Source organism: Ovis canadensis, chromosome 4 (assembly GCF_042477335.2).
Source record: "Ovis canadensis isolate MfBH-ARS-UI-01 breed Bighorn chromosome 4, ARS-UI_OviCan_v2, whole genome shotgun sequence".
Lineage (NCBI taxonomy): Eukaryota > Metazoa > Chordata > Mammalia > Artiodactyla > Bovidae > Ovis > Ovis canadensis.
Genome location: NC_091248.1, coordinates 75,502,077 through 75,523,823, shown reverse-complemented (window position 1 = coordinate 75,523,823; position 21,747 = coordinate 75,502,077). Strand labels below are relative to the sequence as shown.

At 40.9% G+C, this 21,747-nt stretch overlaps 1 protein-coding gene and 1 non-coding gene across 2 annotated transcripts in view; one reads left to right on the top strand and one right to left on the bottom strand.

Moving 5' to 3' along the window:
* The window catches only part of AOAH (acyloxyacyl hydrolase), a 197,201-nt gene that overhangs the window by 138,516 nt on the left and 36,938 nt on the right, over positions 1-21,747 (bottom strand). Inside the window, exon 4 of the mRNA XM_069588031.1 lies at positions 15,033-15,132. Within this exon, the coding sequence (XP_069444132.1) occupies positions 15,033-15,132 (100 nt within the window). The remainder of the gene's footprint in view (positions 1-15,032; positions 15,133-21,747) is intronic.
* Positions 11,672-11,778, top strand: LOC138439960 (U6 spliceosomal RNA). Its single transcript, XR_011256898.1, has one exon. It is a non-coding gene; the product is annotated as a U6 spliceosomal RNA (small nuclear RNA).

The following is a 21,747-nucleotide window of genomic DNA, read 5'->3' as shown; positions in this document are numbered from 1 at the left end:
TGTTTTGTCACTGATTTGAAATGCTATTTTTTTAAATCAAAAACAAAAATCTCAAATGCATTTGAGTTTATTTTTAGACACTATATTCTGTTCCAATTTAAGCTTTTAGGCTAACTTTTCTCCATCTAGATGGCTATATTCCCCTGTAATTTATCTCATTGCTTATAGTTTCCTGAGATGTTTAAAGAGGAACTTTAGAAACACTGTCAAATAAACAACTCCACAACTGACAATTTACTTGAATTTTGATTTCTCATCTATAAAATTGGGATAATGGAATAACTGCAATTGTATGAGAGGATTTTCAATGATGTATGATAAGCACTGAGTCCAGCTTTTGGTGTGTTACAGTCATTCAAATTGTGGTTGTCAATTACCTTTCATTTTTCATCCCCTAATGTGTACCTATCATACAGCAGGGGCTTAGTAAATGTATATTATGAGAATAACAGAATGACTGCCCATGACTTGAAAGTCTATCAGTGTCAGTCAAGACTTTTTCACCCTAGTACTGAGAGTTGGACTATAAAGAAAGCTGAGCGCCGAAGAATTGATGCTTTGGAACTGTGGTGTTGGAGAAGACTCTTGAGGGTCCCTTGGACTGCAAAGAGATCCAACTAGTCCATCCTAAAGGAGATCAGTCCTGGGCGTTCATCGGAAGGACTGATGCTAAAGCTGAAACTCCAATACTTTGGACGCCTGATGTGAAGAGCTGACTCATTGGAAAAGACTCTGATGCCGGGAGGGATTGGGGGCAGGAGGAGAAGGCAACAACAGAGGATGAGATGTCTGGATGGCATCACTGACTCAATGAACATGGGTTTGGGTGGACTCCGGGAGTTGGTAATGGACAGGGAGGCCTGGTGTGCTGCGATTCATGGGGTTGCAAAGAGTTGGACGTGACTGAGTGACTGAACTGAACTGAACTGAACCATTCCTGGCCTCAGGTATCAAAGATATGTTTGTCTTACAGGAATGGCATTAATTTATTAAGTGAGGCAATTTGGAAAACTTTATTAGGTCTTCCAGAATATTAAGGCACACAAAAACTGTTCTTGGATGTATGTTCTCTTCAAAAATAACATTTGATTTTCTAATAATTTGCCAAGTCACAGTTGAAGAACAGCTATCACTCAAGAAGGAAATTTCCTTAACCTAAAACTTAACCTAAAATGATCACACAATTGACTCCTTTTTTAATTTAATAATTTGTTTTCTTCTAGACCTGGATTTGTGAGAAAATACTCACATACTATACAGAATTAAGGTGGAGAACAGAAGAAGAGCAAATACAGCAAGCTGGGTAGGTTGACTAAACAACCGAAGGAGAAGAGAAGCTTGATTTTATTCAATTTAGTTCAGGTTTTGAGCTACTAGTTTGCTAGAGTTGCCTGTGGTAGTAGCGATGGAGGCACCAATGTAACAATGATGACAGAGGAAGTAATTTCCTTTCCTTGTTTGAAATAGAAATTCTGCTAAACTGAGAACACTTTCAGTTTTATTTTATATGTACCTGAGATAAAAATGTCAAGTCATAACAACACAGATAGATTAAAGAAATTTACCCAAACACACATACACACACACACACACACCCCATGTTGAAAAAAAAAATGGAGCTCAGGATCAGAGATTACTTTTATTGAATAAGAACAAAGGATTAATTGCTGGTTACTAGAGAACATTTTGGTTTTAAATAGGGGAGACTGTAAACTCCACCCTCTTGTCAATTTGATTTTAGAGCTCACTCATGGATTCATTTTATTTTTTTAAAATGTCACCATTTATTGAGCATCTTCTTGATTCCAAGAACTGTGGTAGCCTCTGTTCTGTAGCAGCCTTTGGAGGTATATTCTTATGCTTTCAAAACTCATTAAAGTTGAGGCTCCTATTATACTGAACTCTAGGTTGTTACAAGAGGAGAATAACACAGAGATGCATTTCTGGGGGATAATTATGTTCTTGTTCAGAAAGGAGGAGTGGAAAGGACAGAATGGATGCCCATGATGAGTCATCTGGAAGATTAGTGACAGGAAAGCCCAAGTCTAGATAGATGGATCAAGACATACTTTAAAAAAAAAAAACAAAAAAAAACTTTGTTGCTAAAAAATGGGATCAAGGCATCTTAAGGATTAAGACTAAGACCATCTTAAGGATTGGTCTGTTAAAGAGATAAAGAAGAAGACTCACTGGAAGTATAGACACTAGCTAGTGTTGGGAAGGAATGTAGCAAGAAGAAGAATTATAAAGGCATTACTGTCCTATTTCATAGAAAGAACTGGGTTCAAATGTAATCCATTCATTTGATGCACATTTATTGGGCAGTGTGCTAACCTCCTATACCCAGAACAAGCAGTGGGGAGGGAGAACTGGCTCAAGTGTAGTCCCAGCCTGACAATTATAGTCCAGCTGTCAATCTCATAGCTTCAGACACATAAACTAACATACAAGCTGGAAACTGCAATTCTAGCTGTTAGGATATAGCTGTTAGTATCATGGGGACAATGAAGAACAGAATATAATCCTCACTGGAGTAGGAGCATAGGTGTCCAGTGGTTTTTTGAAGAAGGTGATGGCTGAACTAACTAGATCTTAAAAGATGACTCAGGGAAAGGGCATCACAGGTGCAGGGGAAAATAGAACAAGGTTGGGAGGTGAGAACAAGCACGATGTGATGGGAATGATAAGTGCTGAGCTGCTGCAGAGAGGTGGATGAGCCAGTTACTCCACGAACAAGGCTGGGGAGGTAAGGACAGGCTAGTTTATGGAACTCAGGCTTTGTCTTGACCTTGATGGATGGCTGTGAGGGATTCAAGCAAGAAAGGGAGCATGTCAGATTTGCATTTTGGAAACATCACTTGGATGCCTGGATTTGAGAGTTTCAAAGTGGGAGGTGGAGATATCAATTACAAAGCTGCTGCAGGACTCTACTCTAGAATGATTATTATTGTTGTTCAGTTGCTAAATCGTGTCCAGTTCTTTGTGACTCCATGGACTGCAGCATGTCAAACTTCCCTGTCTTTCACTATCTCTTGGAGCTTGCTCAAACTCGTGTCCATTGAGTCAAGGATGCCATCCAACCATCACTCATCCTCTACTGCCCCCTTCTCCTCTGCCCTCAATCTTTCTCAGCATCAGGGTCTCTTCCAATCTTTGCATCAGATGGCCAAAGAAATGATAAGTCCCTGAATGAGGCAGGCAGAATTGAGGATGAAGAAGGGGAATAGACTAGAAAGAACCATTTAGAAGGGTGAAGGCTGGTGTCAAAACTGAAATATGCAATATGGGAAGAATAGCTGATGTGGGGAAAAGGTAATAGTCCAGTTTCTAACATGTTATGTTCAAGCTGTCTTTGGGACCTACAAAAGAAGATATTTATCTGGCAACTGCATGCAGTGGCTGAAGCTCTGAGGAAAGTCTTGAACTTTGTGAGGCTTAATAACAAGAGTAAATGTTTTGTATGCTTATGATGATCAGTCACCATTCTAAGAATTTTCACACATGCCAGTTTGTGTAGTCTTCACATTAGCCCTTGGAGGTAGGCTCTACTCTATTCCTCATTTAACATATGAAAAAACACAAGGCAGTTAAATGATATATCTCAAAACACTTAGCAAGTACATGGTGGGGCCAGGGTCACTGATCCATGCAGGACGGCATTGGGCAGTCTGTGCTTAACTGTCAGGCTGTCCGGACTATAATTACTCAGAGAGAAAGCCCAGAGTGAGCAGAGTCCTGGCTGGGTGGGTCCTGGTGCTTAGGAAAGGAAGGGTAGCCTCAAGGAGATAGAGCAGTGCAAGGAGAACCAGGAAAGAGCAGAGAAGTTTCTGGAAGGAAGTGGCAAGCAGTGTTAAATACAGGATAATGGACAAGAATGATCTTGGATTTGATGTTTAGGAAGTCATCAGTGGCCTTAAGGAGAAGTGTTTCATTAGAGTGATGGGGCTAGAGGCCAAGCTGCAATAACTTGAGAAGCAAATGGGAAGTGAAGAAAAGCTCTCCTCCTTTAAAAGATAGCTGGAAGTTGCTGCTGCTCCTAACTAACACTTATTAATGCTTATTATAAGCAAAGAAAGCACTATCCTAAAACTCAATCTCCTGCCCCACTATAAAATGCATATACACACTTATAGGTATGTATGTATATACATACACCTGGAGATATATATTAAATTGTTAAATATTCACAACTACCCTATGAAGCCTGAGTATTATGTCCACTTGACAGATGAAGAAATTGAGGCCCAGAGCAATTGAGCAATTTGTTTAAGGAGAGATAGAGTGTAAGAAATGCAGCCAGGTTTTGAGCCCAGGTGGTCTATCTCTAAGATCTGTGCTCATAACCACAATATTGAACTACCCCTCAGTTAGAGGAAGGAAAAAAATAGATAGTGGCTGGAGAAGAATGGGAGTCCTGGGGTTTATTTTTATATTAATTTTTGGAATGGGAGCAACCTGAGCTGGTTAATAGGTATCTTCCTTTCCCTCCTTGGGTGTAGACAACTTCAGTGCCATTTAGCACAATTAGCAAACTGTTATGAGAAAATCCATAAAAAAGGAGTGAACTCTAAATATATTGTTTCTAAAACCTTCAGTTCCCTCAGCCCTTCTAAGAGGTCTTAGCAGTGGGGGTTTGGAGACTTAAAGCCCATAAACAGAGTTTGTTAATGAATCCATGAGAAAAGGGGCAGAAGTCAAGGAACCAAGGATGAGGCTGCGGGTAAATGGAGACATGTGACTTTGGGTGTCTGGGAAACTAACTACCAGATGACCAAGAAAAGGCCAGCAGCAGGAGGAGAAACGATATTTTCACGCTTGTTGATGGCAGCTTTCAGGCTTGGACCAACAGTTTTTACCCTTCAATGCTCATCAGAAGTTTTGTAGAAGTGCAGCTGCTCAAATCACACCCTAGAAGTACTGAACCAGATGCCCTTGGGTGGGACTCCACACGTATTTCTAAAAACTGCTTCACGTTCTAAAATCAGCTAAACCTTTTATACTCTGGTATGTTCCACTGAGACCAGATAAACCCTTGCAAGGGAGGAAGTAAAGCAAATATATGTTCAGAAAGGCCCTTTCCATCTTGTCTTTCATGTAACAAAACTTATAAAGCACCTACTATGCGTCAGGCATTGCACAGCCCTGGAAACATGATGGTGAATGAAAACGACATGATTCCTATCCTTAAGTGCTATGAAAGAAACAAAGTGCTGTGTGAGAGCGCACAGAAGACCTTCAGATGAAGTGTGAGGAGGGACATTTCAACAGAAAGCTGAAGGAGGAGAAGTAGCTGACTGTGCAGAGAACTGGAAGGGTTCTAATCCAAGTACCCAAAAACAAGGGCTCTGAGGCAGATGTAACCAGAAGCCTGCATATGTAGTCAACACCTGCTGTACCGTGGAGGTAGCCATCTCCACTCCTTTCCAGGGAGAGCCCAGCCCTGCTCTGCTGAGCTTTCTGTTCCTCTTTGCACCCTCTGTTAGAACACTTGTCTCTTCATCAGAGTTTGTTTACAAGTCTGCCTCCCTTGTAGAATCACTATTTGCATCGTGACTGCCTGCCTCATTTACTGGAATACTGTCCTACATAATTCTCTCTATATAAATATTTGCTGCCTAGGGGAAAAGAAATCATTCTGTAGAAGCTACAGGACTATAGGCAAGTCTTTTGATCCTCCAGGTCTCAGTGGACTTATCTATAAAACGAAGGAATCATATTTGTCCTGCAGATTTGTGATGGTTAAAAGAGATAGCTTACTCAATGTGCCTTGCAGTGGGGCTAGCACACAGTAAGTGCTCAAGAAATGTTTGTTGAGGTGTGGCTGGCTATGTGAATGACTGACCAAATGATTTAACCAGTAAGGAGAAAGTTGGGATCCTTGGGCAAGATTCTTAGAACTTAAGCTCTTCATAATATTTCCATTAAAACTAAAACCAAGAGATGTTTACTTTCTGATATTGAGAACTGGCTACTTTGAATGTGCTTCATAATCTCTGCCAAACACACATGTGCTGAAGTGAAGAGTTGCAGGTCTGAAGTTCGAAGCCCCAGGTTAAGTTCAGGTTCTACTCACTAGATATGAAACCTAGGTCAAGACCTTAAGCCTCAACTCCAAAATATGTTTAATAACTATATATATAAAATAGAGTTTGGCCCTGTGATACTATCTAAAGTTGGAGACATCAGTATACACACACACACACACACACACACAGATGGATAGATTCATAGGCCACATACATACATACTTTACTAAATTCTCCACCAGGAGGATCTAGAAGCAATGTCATTCCAGTAACAACTTGAATACCCAGCAACTAGATCTTGGTTTCTGAACACCATTTTCCAATAAAAGGAACCAAGTCATCTTAGAAAATGGTGAATTTTAGTGTTGGGGCAGAAAAAATACAAAATGACAATACAATACTCATCTGGCATTACCAGAAAGTAAGGATGTTTGAAGGAAAAGAGGAAAAAATGAAAGAAGGAAGAAAAGCAAAGGAAAAAAAAAAAAAAAGAAATGGCACTGTGTTGAAAAGGACACAGGGCAATCTGAAAGAAATCCTAGTGGCCAACACTGAAAAAAATCCGAGCAAGAAAATAAGTAACAATACTGGATTATAACTCAAGTATAAAATACTTATATACAAGTCTATATTGACATAAGTGAATAACTTGAATAAATAAATAGGAAAGAAGAGACACATCTTTGCAGAAGAATTTCAAATAATGTATGTAGATAGATACTCCCTTCTCCAGGAGGTAAGCTTGGAGCCCCACTCCGTTAGATTTAGTGACTCAGTTCTAAAGAATAAAGAAAAGAAAAAGGTAAAGATAGCGACTTTCCAGTGAGGAAACCTGGTGATGCCACCTTAGCCGACTGATCAAGTTTAATATCCCCCTGAATATAGCATGGGTATCATGTATCCCTGATAAAATGTGATGACCAGGGCACTTAGCCTCCGTAGTTTTCCTTCCAAAAACCTGTAAGTCTCTCTACTCAAAATAAAGACATCAGACAAATCCCAATTTGAGGGACACTATATGAATATACTTAATCAGTACTCTGAGAACTGTCAAGGTCATGAAAAACAAGGAAATAGTGAGAACCTGTCACAGACTAGAGGAAACTAACGGAACACTAAGTGCAACATGTGTCTTGGATTAGATCTTAGAACAGAAAAAAGGACATTAGCAAATTTATAAAAAAGGCCCAAACCAAATCAAGTCTAAACTAGTAATGACTGATAGTCATGTGTGCGTGTATGCTCTGTCACGTCCGATTCGTTGTGACTATATCCACCAGCTTCTCTGTGCGTGGGATTTCCCAGGCAAGGATACTGGAGTGGATTGCCATTTCCTCCCCCAGCGGATCTTCCCAATCCAAGGATTGAACCCATGTCCCTTACGTCTCCTGCGTTGGCAAGCAAATTCTTTACCACTGAGACACCTGGTAAGAAATAGTCATGTGACTATTGATTAAGGACTAGTGCATGACAATTACAAGGAAAATGTGGCTTCTTTAGTTTTGACTAAGTAATGTTAAAATGTTATCATTACAGAAAACTGAACTTGGGTGAAGGTGTACTCTCCATGGTATGGTATGATATTTTTACAACTTTTGGTAGATCTGAAAGTATTCCAAAATAAAAAGCTTATTGAAAATAGTTTGGGGGTGATTAGATGATAATGTATCTAAAAGCTTTTTGTGAGCTCACAGAGCTGAGCATATCATTATGAGTGGAAAGGTGCTGTCCATTGTAGGATGAAATTTAGTGAATAATAAATCTTAGAAAATGTCAAATTTCCTGCTCATCTATAATTTTTTTCCTAAACTCTACTACCTTCCATTAAAAAGATGCCAGATATTTTATTAATATCAGATATTTTCTTAATAAACTTAATGTTTAAAAAATATAAATTCCTGAGGTCAGCTTGTTTATTCCTCAATTGAACAAGAATTTGTCCTGTGTCACTATGGACCGTAGTGCTCCAGGCTCGTCTGTCCGTGGGATTCTCCACGTAAGAATACTGGAGTAAGTTGCCAAGCCCTCTTCCAGGGGATCTTCCCGACCCAGGGATTGAACCCACACTCCTATGTCTCTTGCATTAGGGCTCCCCAGGCGGTGCTAGTGATAAAGAACCCACCTATCAGTGCAGGAGACATAAGAGACACAGGTTCCATCCCTGGGTCAGTAAGATCCCCTGGAGGAGGGTATGGCAATCCACTCCAGTATTCTTGCCATGGACAGAGGACCTGGCAAGCTATAGTCCATACAGTCCCAAAGAGTCAGACACAATTGAGGTAGGGCTTCCCTTGTAGCTCAGTTGGTAAAGAATCTGCCTGCAGTGCAGGAGACCCAGGTTCGATCCCTGGGTTGGGCAGATCCTCTGGAGAAGGAAATTGCAACCCACTCCAGTATCCTTGCCTGGAAAATCTCATGGACAGAGGAGCCTGGTGGGCTGCAGTCCATGGGGTCGCAAAGAGTCGGGCACGACTGAGTGACTAACACTTAGTACACATTGGTAGGCAGGTTCTTTACCAGTGGCGCCACCTGGGAAGCCCATCACGTTCTCATAAAAAGTGCTAACCTACTCCTTCCGAATCTACTTATGTCAGCTTCCTTGTTGTTTGGATTCCAGGGAAGCACAGATTTCTTGTGCATGCCCACAGGCCTACACACTCAGCACTGGAGAGTTATGGTGGTTTCCTGCAGAAATTGGATCAGAGTGCTGTGAAGTAAGTCTTGAGCACGCCTTAGAGGTGCTGGTAGATGCAGCCTGTTCCTCCAGCTCAGGGGTGGTGAAGAAAGGGATCTGTTCAAAACCACCGGGTCTGTTTGGGGATCTCAGAGTTAGGGGACCAGGAGGGAGCAGCATAAAACTGACGAGGCTCCAGGCTGCACCTGGCCCAGTCAAAGCATGAGCACATGCACTGTTATTCTCTGACCCAAAAATGAGAGATTCAAAGCAAAAGGGCCCACATGGAGGAACCACATCTGGTTTTCAGTTGGCGAGCTGTGGTATCAGCATCACGCTTAGGCACATGCACGCAGAGACACACAGCAGCAGTAGGCAGGGTCTTGCTTGGTGTGTGAACGCGAGGAGGGGTGATATAAATAATCCCCCTAAAGTAGGTGACACAAAACCATCTGGGTGGTCTTTACAACACAGCCTGCAGGTTTCCTTTCCCTCACCTCTTCCCCCCTCTCTTGTTCTCCTTGTCTTGTCCTCATCTCTCCTCCACTCCCCCTCTTCTCACTCCATCCTCCTGTGCCTACTGAACACTGCAGATTATTTCTTGCTTCAATTAATTATGGATGGAATTGTCGTTTTGGAGCACACAATAGAAAAGAATATAAACATGTGGCTGAAGGACTGGCAAGAAGTGGGCTGAAATTTCAATTTCACTGCAGATGATGTAGGTTCAGGGGATCCCTACAAGCTGTTCTGCCTTTCGCTTTTGCCCCCACTAAAGTCAGAGGTCCATTTTTCTACACTGTGGAGCTCCCCCTGCAAGCCCCTGGAGCAGAGAGATGTCTTCTTCCCTCCACTCTGTAAAATGCATTTCACAGGGACAATGGCTTGCCTCACACTACATTTTACCAGCATCTGAAACACACACAAAGCAAGACCTCAAGTGTGTAGAGTCCTCAAGTGAGGAACTAGTTGGCCCAGGAGCAGTGGTTTGACTCAAAATACCAGTACCCCAGGAGAATCAGTGAAGCACAGAGCGCAGTGGGAAGAACTTGGGCTCAACGACAAACAGACTCAGGGCTGAAGCTTCTCATTGCCATTTACTAGCTGTGAAACTGGGAAAAACTCATCTTCTAGTCTCCGTTTCCTCATCTCTAAGATACATATACTCCCCCAAGAGCATTGCTAAATGAGATCATCCATGTACAGTGCAGCGCCTGGCACATTCACTCATGTATCAAGCATGTGCCTGGCATGACGGAGGGGACAAAGATGGGCAAGATGCAGAACTGCTGCCTGATCTATTTACACGCTAACAAGGAAACCTATGTACATGTAACATCTTCCTGTCTTTGTGCCTCCCTTTCCTCGTCTGCAATGTGTGGCCGACAGCCCCACCTACTTCATAAGGTTAATTATGTGTGAAGCATTTAGAACAGCACCAGCACATGGCAGTACTCAAAAAGCACTTCATGCTGATGACTGAGAGGACAGTGAGCATTCTGTCGAGAGGATTAGGAGTTATTTCACAGAGGAAGTGGCAGTGAGATGAGCTAGAAGGATGGGCTTGACGTTGATGGGTCATTCTAGGCAGAAGGGATTATTAAGAACAGAGGTGCAGGGAAGGTGGGAAGGTTGAGGCAACAAATAGTTCTTTGTTATGTATAAAGCATTGTCCTACACATTGGGTATACAGTGTAAAGAAGATAGAATCTGACCTCCTGGAGGTTATAGCCTAGTGGGAGAGACACACAGACAATCACACAGGTGTGTCATTCAAAACAAAGCAACTTCAAAGAAAGAAAAAACAGGAGCTCTGACAAGAGTAGTGTGTAAAAGGATCCAGGGTAGGCTTCCTCAAGCTTCAGGCAAATGTATTGGGGTGGGGTGACAAGATCATATCTATTTATAGAAAGACATTTCTGGCATCCATGTGCAAAATTTATTGGAAAGAGGGCAAGATTTGGTTGGACTAGATGGGGCTATGCAGCAGGAGTAACACAAAAGATGATTGTGTGACTACTTCATACAACGATACTGTTACTCATAATAACATGGATGAATCTCACAGACAAAAGAAGCCAGACACAAAGAAGAATATATCATATTATTTCTATTCACATGAAATTCAAGAGTAGATCTTCATACAAATAAACTACTCTGTGGTGGATTTCAGAGTAGTGGCTGTCATGGGGGGTGTTATTGACTGGGAAAGGCTTCTAGGGGGCTAGAAATTATACCTGTATCTTTACTACTAATTCACACTCGCTTTGCAGGTGTAATTTTTGTATCATGAGAATGAAAGGAAGGTCTGATATGTACCATTTAAAAAATACATACTCAAAATGTAATATTGAGGGGGAAAAGTAAAATAAAATATTGTATATACAATAGTATCATAACTCTCAAAGAAGTTAATATAATTTATTTAATACTAAAAGGAAAGCATTCAATATTTTAACATTGGTTATTTCTGGTGGTGGGATTTCAGTTAACTGCTATAAGGAGACACCCCGAGGGGATTTTCAAGAAACACTGACATAAAGGTTAAGAGATCAACCAGCCTCTCTGAATGAAGGACAGCGACATGAATCTCAGTTCTGGTCCTTCCCAGAGGAGTGAGTTTCAAGTTCCATAACCTTTCTAACTATCAATTTCCTCATTCTTAGAAAAGGGGTCATCCAAGGGTGCCTCCATGCTAGGGGTATTTGGGAGATTAAAGAGGACGAAGAATAAGCACAGTGAGTGCTCGGTAAATACCTGTTACTGCTATTAAATGAAATCCTGGAGGCAGAGAGATGACTGTCCACATTGCACCAACTGCTCCTCTTTTCTGGGGCATCTGTACAGCTGGCGGTTGGCAATGCGGATTTGAGGAGGAAACTGATCATTTCTGAGATGAAATCCTCTAACTTCCTCTTACCCAGAAAGGATGGTCAAAATGTTCCCGAATTGGGTATTGAAAAGAGGTGGTGTGCTCGCTTCGGCAGCACATATACTAAAATTGGAACGATACAGAGAAGATTAGCATGGCCCCTGCGAAAGGATGACACGCAAATTCGTGAAGCGTTCTATATTAAAAAAAAAAAAAAAGAAGAGAGGTGGTGATGGGAGGACAAGGAAATGCTATTTTGAGTATAAATTCTACAGAGTATAAAAATAAAGAATGTCATTTTAAATGGGATAAAGTTGAACATTTTGTGACTATGTATAGCTATGAGTGTGAAAATATATAAAATGATGTTATTTAAGGAAATCATGAAAACCCATATCACTTGTCTTTGTACATAGAGATGTTTCTTCTGTACATTATCAAATAGTGACTATTATAATATCATATTTGCATGCTATTTGAATACATGGAAAATTTTTAATTAAAATTAACAAACTCTTCCAGACATCAATGGAGCCAACAGCTTCTCAGGTAGAATTAAGGGAAATTTAGCTAGCAGTTTAAGTCAATCATCAAGGTAGCATGAAATGCACATGTACCCCAGATATTTACAACTCTATCTCTCTGCTCAAGGAACAGGCTTATGATATTTAATATTTATTGTTTAGTCACTCAGTTGTGTTCGACTCTTTGTGACCGCATGGATTGCAGCACGCCAGGCTCCCTGTTCTTCACTATCTTCCAGAGTTTCCTCAAACTCATGTCCACTGAGTCGATGGTGCCATCCAACCATCTCATCCCCTGTCACCTTCTTCTCCTCATGCTGTCAATCTTTTCCAGCATCAGGGTCTTTTCCAGTGAATCACATCAGGTGGCCAAAGTATTGGAGTTTCAGCCTCAGCATCAATCCTTTAAATGAATATTCAGGGTCGATTTCCTTTAGGATTGACTGGTTTGATCTCCTTGCAGTCCAAGGGACTCTCAAGAGTCTTCTCCAGCACCACAGTTTAAAAGCATCAATTCTTTGGTGCTCAGGCTTCTTTATGGTCCAACTTTCACATCTGTACATGACTACTGGAAAAACCATAGCTTTGACTAGACAGACTTTTGTTGGCACAGTAATTTCTCTGATTTTTAATATGCTGTCTAGGTTAGTCATAGTTTTTCTTTCAAAAAGCAAACATCTTTTAATTTCACGGCTGCAGGCACCATCCAAATTAATTTTGGAGCCCAGGAAAATAAAGTCTTGTCACTGTTTCCATTTTTTCCCCATCTATATGCCATGAAGTGATGGGACTGGATGACATGATCTTCATTTTTTGAATGTTTTAAGCCAACTTTTTCACTCTCCTCTTTCACCTTCATCAAGAGGCTCTTTAGTTCCTCTTCACTTTCTGCCATAAAGGTGGTTTCGTCTGCGTATCTGAGGTTATTTATATTTCTCCCGTCAATCTTGATTCCAGCCTGTGCTTCATCCAGCCCAGCATTTCTCATGATGTGCTCTGCATATGAGTTAAATAAGAGGGTGACAACATACAGCCTTGACGTATTCTTGACGTACTTGACCTAATTTTGAACCAGTCCGTTGTTCCATGTCTGGTTCTGTTTATTCTTGATCTGTATACAGGTTTCTCAGGAGGCTGGTAAGGTGATCTGGTAGTCCCATCTCCTTAAGAATCTTCCACAGTTTGTGGTGATCCACATAGTCAAAAACTTCAGGGTAATGAAGCAGAAGTAGATGTTTACTGGAATTCTCTTGCTTTTTCTATGATCCAAGGGATGTTAGCAATTTGATCTTTGATTCCTCTGCCTTTCCTAAGTCCAACTTGTACATCTGGAAGTTCTTGATTCACATATTGTTGAAGCCTAGCTTAAGGATATTGAGCATTACCTTGCTAGCTTGTGAAACGAGTGCAACTGTGCAGTAGTTTGAACATTCTTTGGCATTGCCCTTCTTTCAGACTGGAATGAAAACTGACCTTTTCCAGTCCTGTGGCCACTGCTGAGTTTTCCAAATTTGCTGAGAAATTGAGTGCAGCACTTTAACAGCATCATCTTTTAGGATCATGATATTTAATATTTCAAGTCAACAAAACCATGCCAAGGCCAAAAATGTATTAAACTGGCCTTTTTTTCAAAAGAATAAAAAGGAAATGACAAGTTATCAGAAGCCTGTTATGTTATACACAGAAAGACTACAATTATGGGAAAGGGGGCATAAAATTTTGTTTTATTTTATTTTCATAGGAAGTTTCTTAAAATCATTATTTTGATTCCTAACCGGATCTAATCTTATACTTTCATTCATAGCATGGGTAAGGCTTCCCAGATGGCCCTAGTGGTAAAGAGTCTGCCTGCCAGCGCAAGAGATGCAGGAGGAGACGCAGGTTTGATCTCTGGGTCAGGAAGATCCACTGGAGTAGGAAATGGACAGTGGAGCCTCATGGGCTACAGTTCATGGAACTGCAAAGAGTCAGATATGACTAAGCACACAGCATTAGCAGGAAATTGTGTCAACACTTGCCTGTCTCTGTCTGCATTCCAAAAAATTTTGTCCAACAGAATATAATGCACACAGGGTATCCTGAACAGCTATCTCTGAATAATAATAATATTGGTAATAATTATATTAGCTACCATTTTATTAATACTTATTTACACAGCTGGTATTGCACTAAGCATTTTATATGTATAAATTTACCTACTTTCCCCAACAAATGTTGTAGGGAGGTATTGGTGGCTCAGATGGTAAAGCATCTGCCTACAATGTGGAAGACCCGGGTTCGATCCCTGGGTTGGAAAGATCTCCTGGAGAAGGAAATGGCAACCCACTCCAGTATTCTTGCCTGGAGAATCCCACAGACGGAGGAGCGTGGTAGGCTACAGTCCATGGGGTCGCAAAAAGTCGGACACAACTGAGCGAGTTTCACAGTGAGAACAATAAAGCTTAGACTAGGGGAACCAAATGCCTGAGTTTTCCCAGGATGTGGGATTTCCATTGCTGATACCAGAAATGTCCTGGGCAAAATACATGAATTGGTCACTCTATAAAAGTAACTTGCTTGAATTTTAAGGGGAACAGAGGGATTTAACCTCTCCTCACCTGGTGGGCTGCCATCTATGGGGTCGCACAGAGTCGGACACAACTGAAGCGACTTAGCAGCAGCAGCAGCAGCAACTTGGCTGGCCAGATTTCCTATGTACTGCCCGCCCAAGTCTAGATTACAGTCCAAAATAAACAGCAAAGACATTCTTTGGCAGCATGGGGGAGGCATCTAAGTTAAACTTTGGGAATATTATTCTGGGTGATGTAATGGAAAATGTCATTTTGCAGGTCCCTGTCCCAAACCATGGAGCCAGTGAAGCTGAACCTCCCTTTACAACATGTCCAAAGGGCTTGCATGTCATTGTGATCTGACATTCAGAATGAAAAACCACTCACCTTGGGAAGGGGATAGAGGTGACACAAGGGTTGGCCAGGATCCTGTTTACAAAACTTCAGGGTGTGACATACCACATCAGCATTCATATCTGCTCTGAATCTGGAGGGAAATAGAGTAAAACAAAGGCTATTTAAAAGCTCTCAGGCATTAGAAAACAGAAGCAATTTCAAAAGAAGGTAAAACCCCGGAATGGATTCTGGCATGGCCTTTGAGTCCAGTCCTGTGTAGCTGCTGGATCATAACAATTTCCTGCCACTAGCCTTCTACTTTTACATTAAGGTCCTGGGGACGGGGAGAGAGGGGCTAACAGCACTGAGCTGTAAGCCAGTCTCTTGCATGGGCACTGGAATGCTTTTCTGGAAAACCCATAAGTAAAATTGAGATAGGAGAAATGGACAGGGGTGTAATTTGATGGGAAAAATATTTTAAAGTTTGCTGAGCCTTATAGCAAAAAATATCTTTATGATATGGCCTTAAACACCTGAAATCATTTTCTTAGGTGTAATCAAAGCATCTCTTTTCCTTTTAAAGTAAATTTATTTTTCACCTTCGACTTTTTCCCTGGGGATGGTGTAAGCATAGTGTTCTTCAAGCAATTTTGGTTTATGTTTAGGTTTGAAGGGGCTAAAACAAATCTTCCATATTCAGTTTCTACCTGCCATTCCCAACACACTTCTTAAACCAAGAAAATGAATAAAAAAGAGTTAAAAAAGATACCATAAAAAAGAATGAAATAATGCCATTTGCTGCAACATGGATGGACCTAAAGATTATCATAAGCTAAGTAAGTCAGACAAAGACAAATATTATATGATATTACTTATATGTAGAATATAAAAAATAGTTCAAATGAACTTATATACAAAATAGAAATAGACTCATAGATATAGAAAACAGACTTAAGGTTACCAAAGGGGAAGGGGGGGAGGGATAAATTAGGAATATGGGATTAACAGATGCAGACTAACATCCAAAATAGATAAACAACAAGGTTTTACTGTGTAGCACAGGGAACTATATTCAATATCTTGCAATAAACTATAATGGAAAATAAAAAAAAGAAATATATGTATGACCAAATCACTTTGTTGTACCCTTGAAACTTAGACAATATTATAAATCAACTAAACTTAAAAAAAAAAAAAATTGAAGGTCACTAATATAGGTGAAAACATAGGCTAAGATCATGGCTTCCAAATTTCATTGCAGCTGAATGAGACTAACAATGTGACCGGCAAGATGGCTTTTCCGCCTTTTGCGATAACCTGAGTTAAGAGGGCAAAGCGAGATTATCATGAATCATCCACTTGGCCCCAGGGTTTCTGCATGGGAGGTGGAGGGGAAGGTAACCAACTTAAAGGTGGCTAAGCAGTGGGACAAGCTGTTTGTGACACACAAGGTCCATTACCAAAGTAATATCTACCCAGGGTCAGTAAATCAGGAGAGGGTGACTGTTTTCACACATCTGTTCTCGATTTAATGGTTCATTTATTTAACTGATGACTGCTGTCTTTGTGGGAATCTGGTATTTAGTGGACTCAGAAGGGTGATAAATAGGGCTCTGTTTAATTTTTTTTTTTTTAACCTAAGGCCAATATCCCATCTGTGGCAATTCAGAACCACAAGAGCCAACTCATCATATGGTGTCCACCTACTCTTTTTCCCCTGCAAATAGAGCACAATTTCAAGTAAATGAACTTGAATATGAGAATGAAGATGGGGGCCCCTCATTCAGACTGGTGTTCTCTGAACTGAAAAATAGGAGAGGGAGGCTGGGCATGTGGAATCCCTTCCAAATCCTCCAAGACCAGAGTTGTATCATCAGTTCAGTTCAGTTCAGTCACTCAGTCGTGTCCAACTCTTTGCAACCCCACGAATTGCAGCATGCCAGGCCTCCCTGTCCATCACCAAATCCCGGAGTTCACTCAGGCTCACGTCCATCGAGTCTGTGATGCCATCCAGCCATCTCATCCTTTGTCGTTCCCTTCTCCTCCTGCCCTCAGTCCCTCCCAGCATCAAAGTCTTTTCCAATGAGTCAACTCTTCTCATGAGGTGGCCAAAGTACTGGAGCTTCAGCTTCAGCATCATTCCTTCCAAAGAAATCCCAGGGTTGATCTCCTTCAGAATGGACTGGTTGGATCTCCTTGCAGTCCAAGGGACTCTCAAGAGTCTTCTCCAACACCACAGTTCCAAAGCATCAATTCTTAGGCGCTCAGCCTTCTTCACAGTCCAACTCTCACATCCATACATGACCACAGGAAAAACCATAGCCTTGATTACACAGACCTTAGTCGGCAAAGTAATGTCTCTGCTTTTGAATATACTATCTAGGTTGGTCATAACTTTTCTTCCAAGGAGTAAGCATCTTTTATTTATTTATTTTTTTTTTAAATTTTTTATTTTTTTTAATTTTAGTTTTTTATTTTTTAAATTTTAAAATCTTTAATTCTTACATGCATTCCCAAACATGAACCCCCCTCCCACCTCCCTCCCCATAACAACTTTCTGGGTCATCCCCATGCACCAGCCCCAAGCATGCTGCATCCTGCATCAGACATAGACTGGCGATTCAATTCACATGATAGTATACATGTTAGAATGTCATTCTCCCAAATCATCCCACCCTCTCCCTCTCCCTCTGAGTCCAAAAGTCCGTTATACACATCTGTGTCTCTTTCCCTGTCTTGCATACAGGGTCGTCATTGCCATCTTCCTAAATTCCATATATATGTGTTAGTATACTGTATTGGTGTTTTTCTTTCTGGCTTACTTCACTCTGTATAATCGGCTCCAGTTTCATCCATCTCATCAGAACTGATTCAAATGAATTCTTTTTAACGGCTGAGTAATACTCCATTGTGTATATGTACCACAGCTTTCTTATCCATTCATCTGCTGATGGACAATTTCATGGCTGCAATCACCATCTGCAGTGATTTTGGAGCCCCAAAAAATAAAGTCTGACACTGTTTCCACTGTTTCCCCATCTATTTCCCATGAAGTGATGGGACCGGATGCCATGATCTTCGTTTTCTGAATGTTGAGCTTTAAGCCAACTTTTTCACTCTCTTCTTTCACTTTCATCAAGAGGCTTTTTAGCTCCTCTTCATAAGGGTGGTGTCATCTGCATATCTGAGGTTATTGATATTTCTCCTGGCAATCTTGATTCCAGCTTGTGTTTCTTCCAGTCCAGCATTTCTCATGATGTACTCTGCATAGAAGTTAAATAAGCAGGGTGACAATATACAGCCTTGACGTACTTCTTTTCCTATTTGGAACCAGTCTGTTGTTCCATGTCCAGTTCTAACTGTTGCTTCCTGACCTGCATACAGATTTCTCAAGAGTTACAAAGAATAGCAAGAAGAGATAAGAAAGCCTTCTTCAGCGATCAATGCAAAGAAATAGAGGAAAACAACAGAATGGGAAAGACTAGAGATCTCTTCAAGAAAATTAGAGATACCAGGGGAACATTTCATGCAAAGATGGGCTTGATAAAGGACAGAAATGTTATGGACCTAACAGAAGCAGAAGATATTAAGAAGAGGTGGCAAGAATATACAGAAGAACTGTACAAAAAAGATCTTCAAGACCCAGATAATCATGATGGTGTGATCACTCATCTAGAGCCAGACATCCTGGAATCTGAAGTCAAGTGGGCCTTAGGTAAGCATCACTACAAACAAAGCTAGTGGAGGTGATGGAATTCCAGTTGAGCTGTTTCAAATCCTGAAAGATGATGCTGTGAAAGTGCTGCACTCAATATGCCAGCAAATTTGGAAAACTCAGCAGTGGCCACAGGACTGGAAAAGGTCAGTTTTCATTCCAATTCCAAAGAAAGGCAATGCCAAAGAATGCTCAAACTACTACATAATTGCACTCATCTCACATGCTAGTAAAGTAATGCTCAAAATTCTCCAAGCCAGGCTTCAGCAATATGTGAACCGTGAACTCCCTGATGTTCAAGCTGGTTTTTAGAAAAAGCAGAGGAATCAAAGATCAAATTGCCAACATCTGCTGGATCATGGAAAAAGCAAGAGAATTCCTGAAAAACATCTATTTCTGCTTTATTGACTATGCCAAAGCCTTTGACTGTGTGGATCACAATAAACTGTTTTATCATCAGAAAGACTGAAAGTAAGAAGCACTCCTTTGGACAAGAATAGAAAATGCTGAGCCTCATATGTCCAGACAAGTGTAACACGACAAGGATGTGCAAGTTGGAAAGAAATGGCAAAGTAGCGTGTGTGCTCTTGACCAACCTTAGGACAAAAGGCCTAGGCTACACATACTTCGCGAAATCCTTAGGAAATCTCCAAATTTCCTACCAGGGGCTTCCCTGGTAGCTTAGCTGGTAAAGAATCCACTTGCAATGCACGAGACCCTGGTTTGATTCCTTGGTCGGGAAGATCCACTGGAGAAGGGACAGGCTATGCACTCCAGTATTCTTGGGCTTCCCTCGTGGCTCAGGTGGTAAAGAATCTACCTGCTATGTGGGGGACCTGGGTTCAATCCCGGGGTTGGGAAGATCCCCTGGAGAAGGGAAAGGCTCCCCGCTCCAGTATTCTGGCCTGGATAATTCCATGGGGTTGCAAAAAGTTGGACATGACTGAGCAACTTTCCCTTTCACTTAGGAAATCTCCAAACCTGTAATAACTATTCCCACCCAACATTGCTTTCTCTTTTCCAGAGCAACAAATAAGACCAAAATGGTCACATTTCAATTTATCTCCTTTTATGACCTTTACAGGAGTAAGTCTTGTGGGCAGGAAACTTCAACACATTTGGCAGAGCTAATTAACAAATTTAATTAGGATCATGGTAGAATGAAGTCAATGCTGATGATTGTTCATCATCATCATAACTCAGAAGAAGGGAGCAAGGTCAGGGTTAAGTTTGGACAGACAGGTAGAGTGATAGCCTATGGCAGAGAGCAAGGACAGGGCCTTTCACACATGAAAGCTCTCAAATTTAAACCTTTGACATCACTTCCAAAGGAGGATTTATGCATTAATATGTAGTCACAGAGACACAGTCATAGCATTGAAAAAAGATCTTCCTCATATGACTTAACACTTTTATCCCACTTCTGGACTGCACTCTTTAGAGTGTACTATGAATTTAATCATTTACAGAAATCTTGTAGTTGTCTTTTTTCTTATTTACTCTTATTGAATTATAGCTGATTTACAATGTTGTTAATCCCTATTATATAGCAAAGTGATTTACTTATATATATATCTATATATATATGCTGTTTTTTAATTATTGTTTTCCAATTAGGTTTATCCTAGGATTTTTTTTTAATTGGAGGATAATTGCTTTACAATGGCATGTTAGTTTCTGCTGTACAACAATGTGAATCAGCTGTTAAGTATACATATATCACCTCCCTCTTGAGCCTCCCTCCCACCCCCTTGCCATTGTCCTGTGAATGGCTCAGTTGTAATACTTTATATTTTTGTCCATTAAAAATACATTAATTACACTTAAGGTGTATCAAAATTGTTATAAACTCTGTTTTGCATTTTTCTTCTAAACATGTTAGTAGTTTAGGCCTCTCCTGATCTCTGAGAGCTCTTAAGTTGCAATATAGGAATTTATGATTGAGAGCATAGATACTATGAAGCAAGGGAGATGAGCAGAAGACCAGCATCAGGTTTGATATGGCAATATTTGGCACAGTGGATGTCAAAACAAGGAGGACTGGGCACATGGTTGCTGGCTGGGCCAGGTTGCTCCTGGAAGTAGCCCCACCCTCTCTGACCTGGGTTCTTGGGGGAATGAATGCCTGAGTGCTAAGGTGCCCCACTTCCTAACAATATCTTGTGGTTTGCCAGTGGGTAGGAAATGTAATTGCTGAATAATTAGTCCATGAATTACTGAGAATTGACTGGTGTGAAATAATGAGGAGAGATGCCCTCTGGGTTAGGAAACACATTTAATATTGGAAGCCTGAAATTTAGGTAAAACTAAATTATAAGACTGTCATGTTCAGGGTCTACATCAACCCAGAACTTAACGTGATTGATTAAAACAAGCTGTAAGAAGAGGCCACCATAGGAAGAGAAATTTCTATCAGCAAACAACTAATATGAGTCCTGAAAAATTACTCACAAAAAAAACTAACAGTGGATGTAACCACAAAGAGGGATTGCTTATTACATCCATCTTTCTTCAAAGTGGCTTATCCCATGCTAGTGAGTATTAGCCATCTTATAACTTTGAGTCATCTCAAAGAAAAAACTTTCCTCCTTTCCCTATCACCTACTCTTTCAATGGCTTGCTGGGCCCCCTCTCTCAACCCTCTGTGTCCATTTGTAGCTATTTGGGGTGGGGACTGTCTCTTGTACAGTCCACACCTATAGTACTAGTGCAAAGTCGTCCTCCCTTTGATCCCATGCTTACCTGGCTCTGGCACTCAGCACCCTCCAGCCAGCTATAGAATAACAATGGATGTCCCAGTGAACACAGGCCACTTCCCTATTACTCCCAGCACACTTGGTAGCTAATCTCTGATATCCTTTTTTAGATATCTGTGTGTACTGCCCTTTTTGGCATCTGTGACTCTCCGGTTCTCTAATCCAGGTCCAAGAAAACCTCTCTGGCCAAGCTGATGTTTCCTCAGTGCACCTGGCTCAGACTAGGTGTGTAAACAGATTTACTATAGGCTAATTTTTTTTCTTTCTTTATATGTTCAAGTAATTTTCTCTGGAG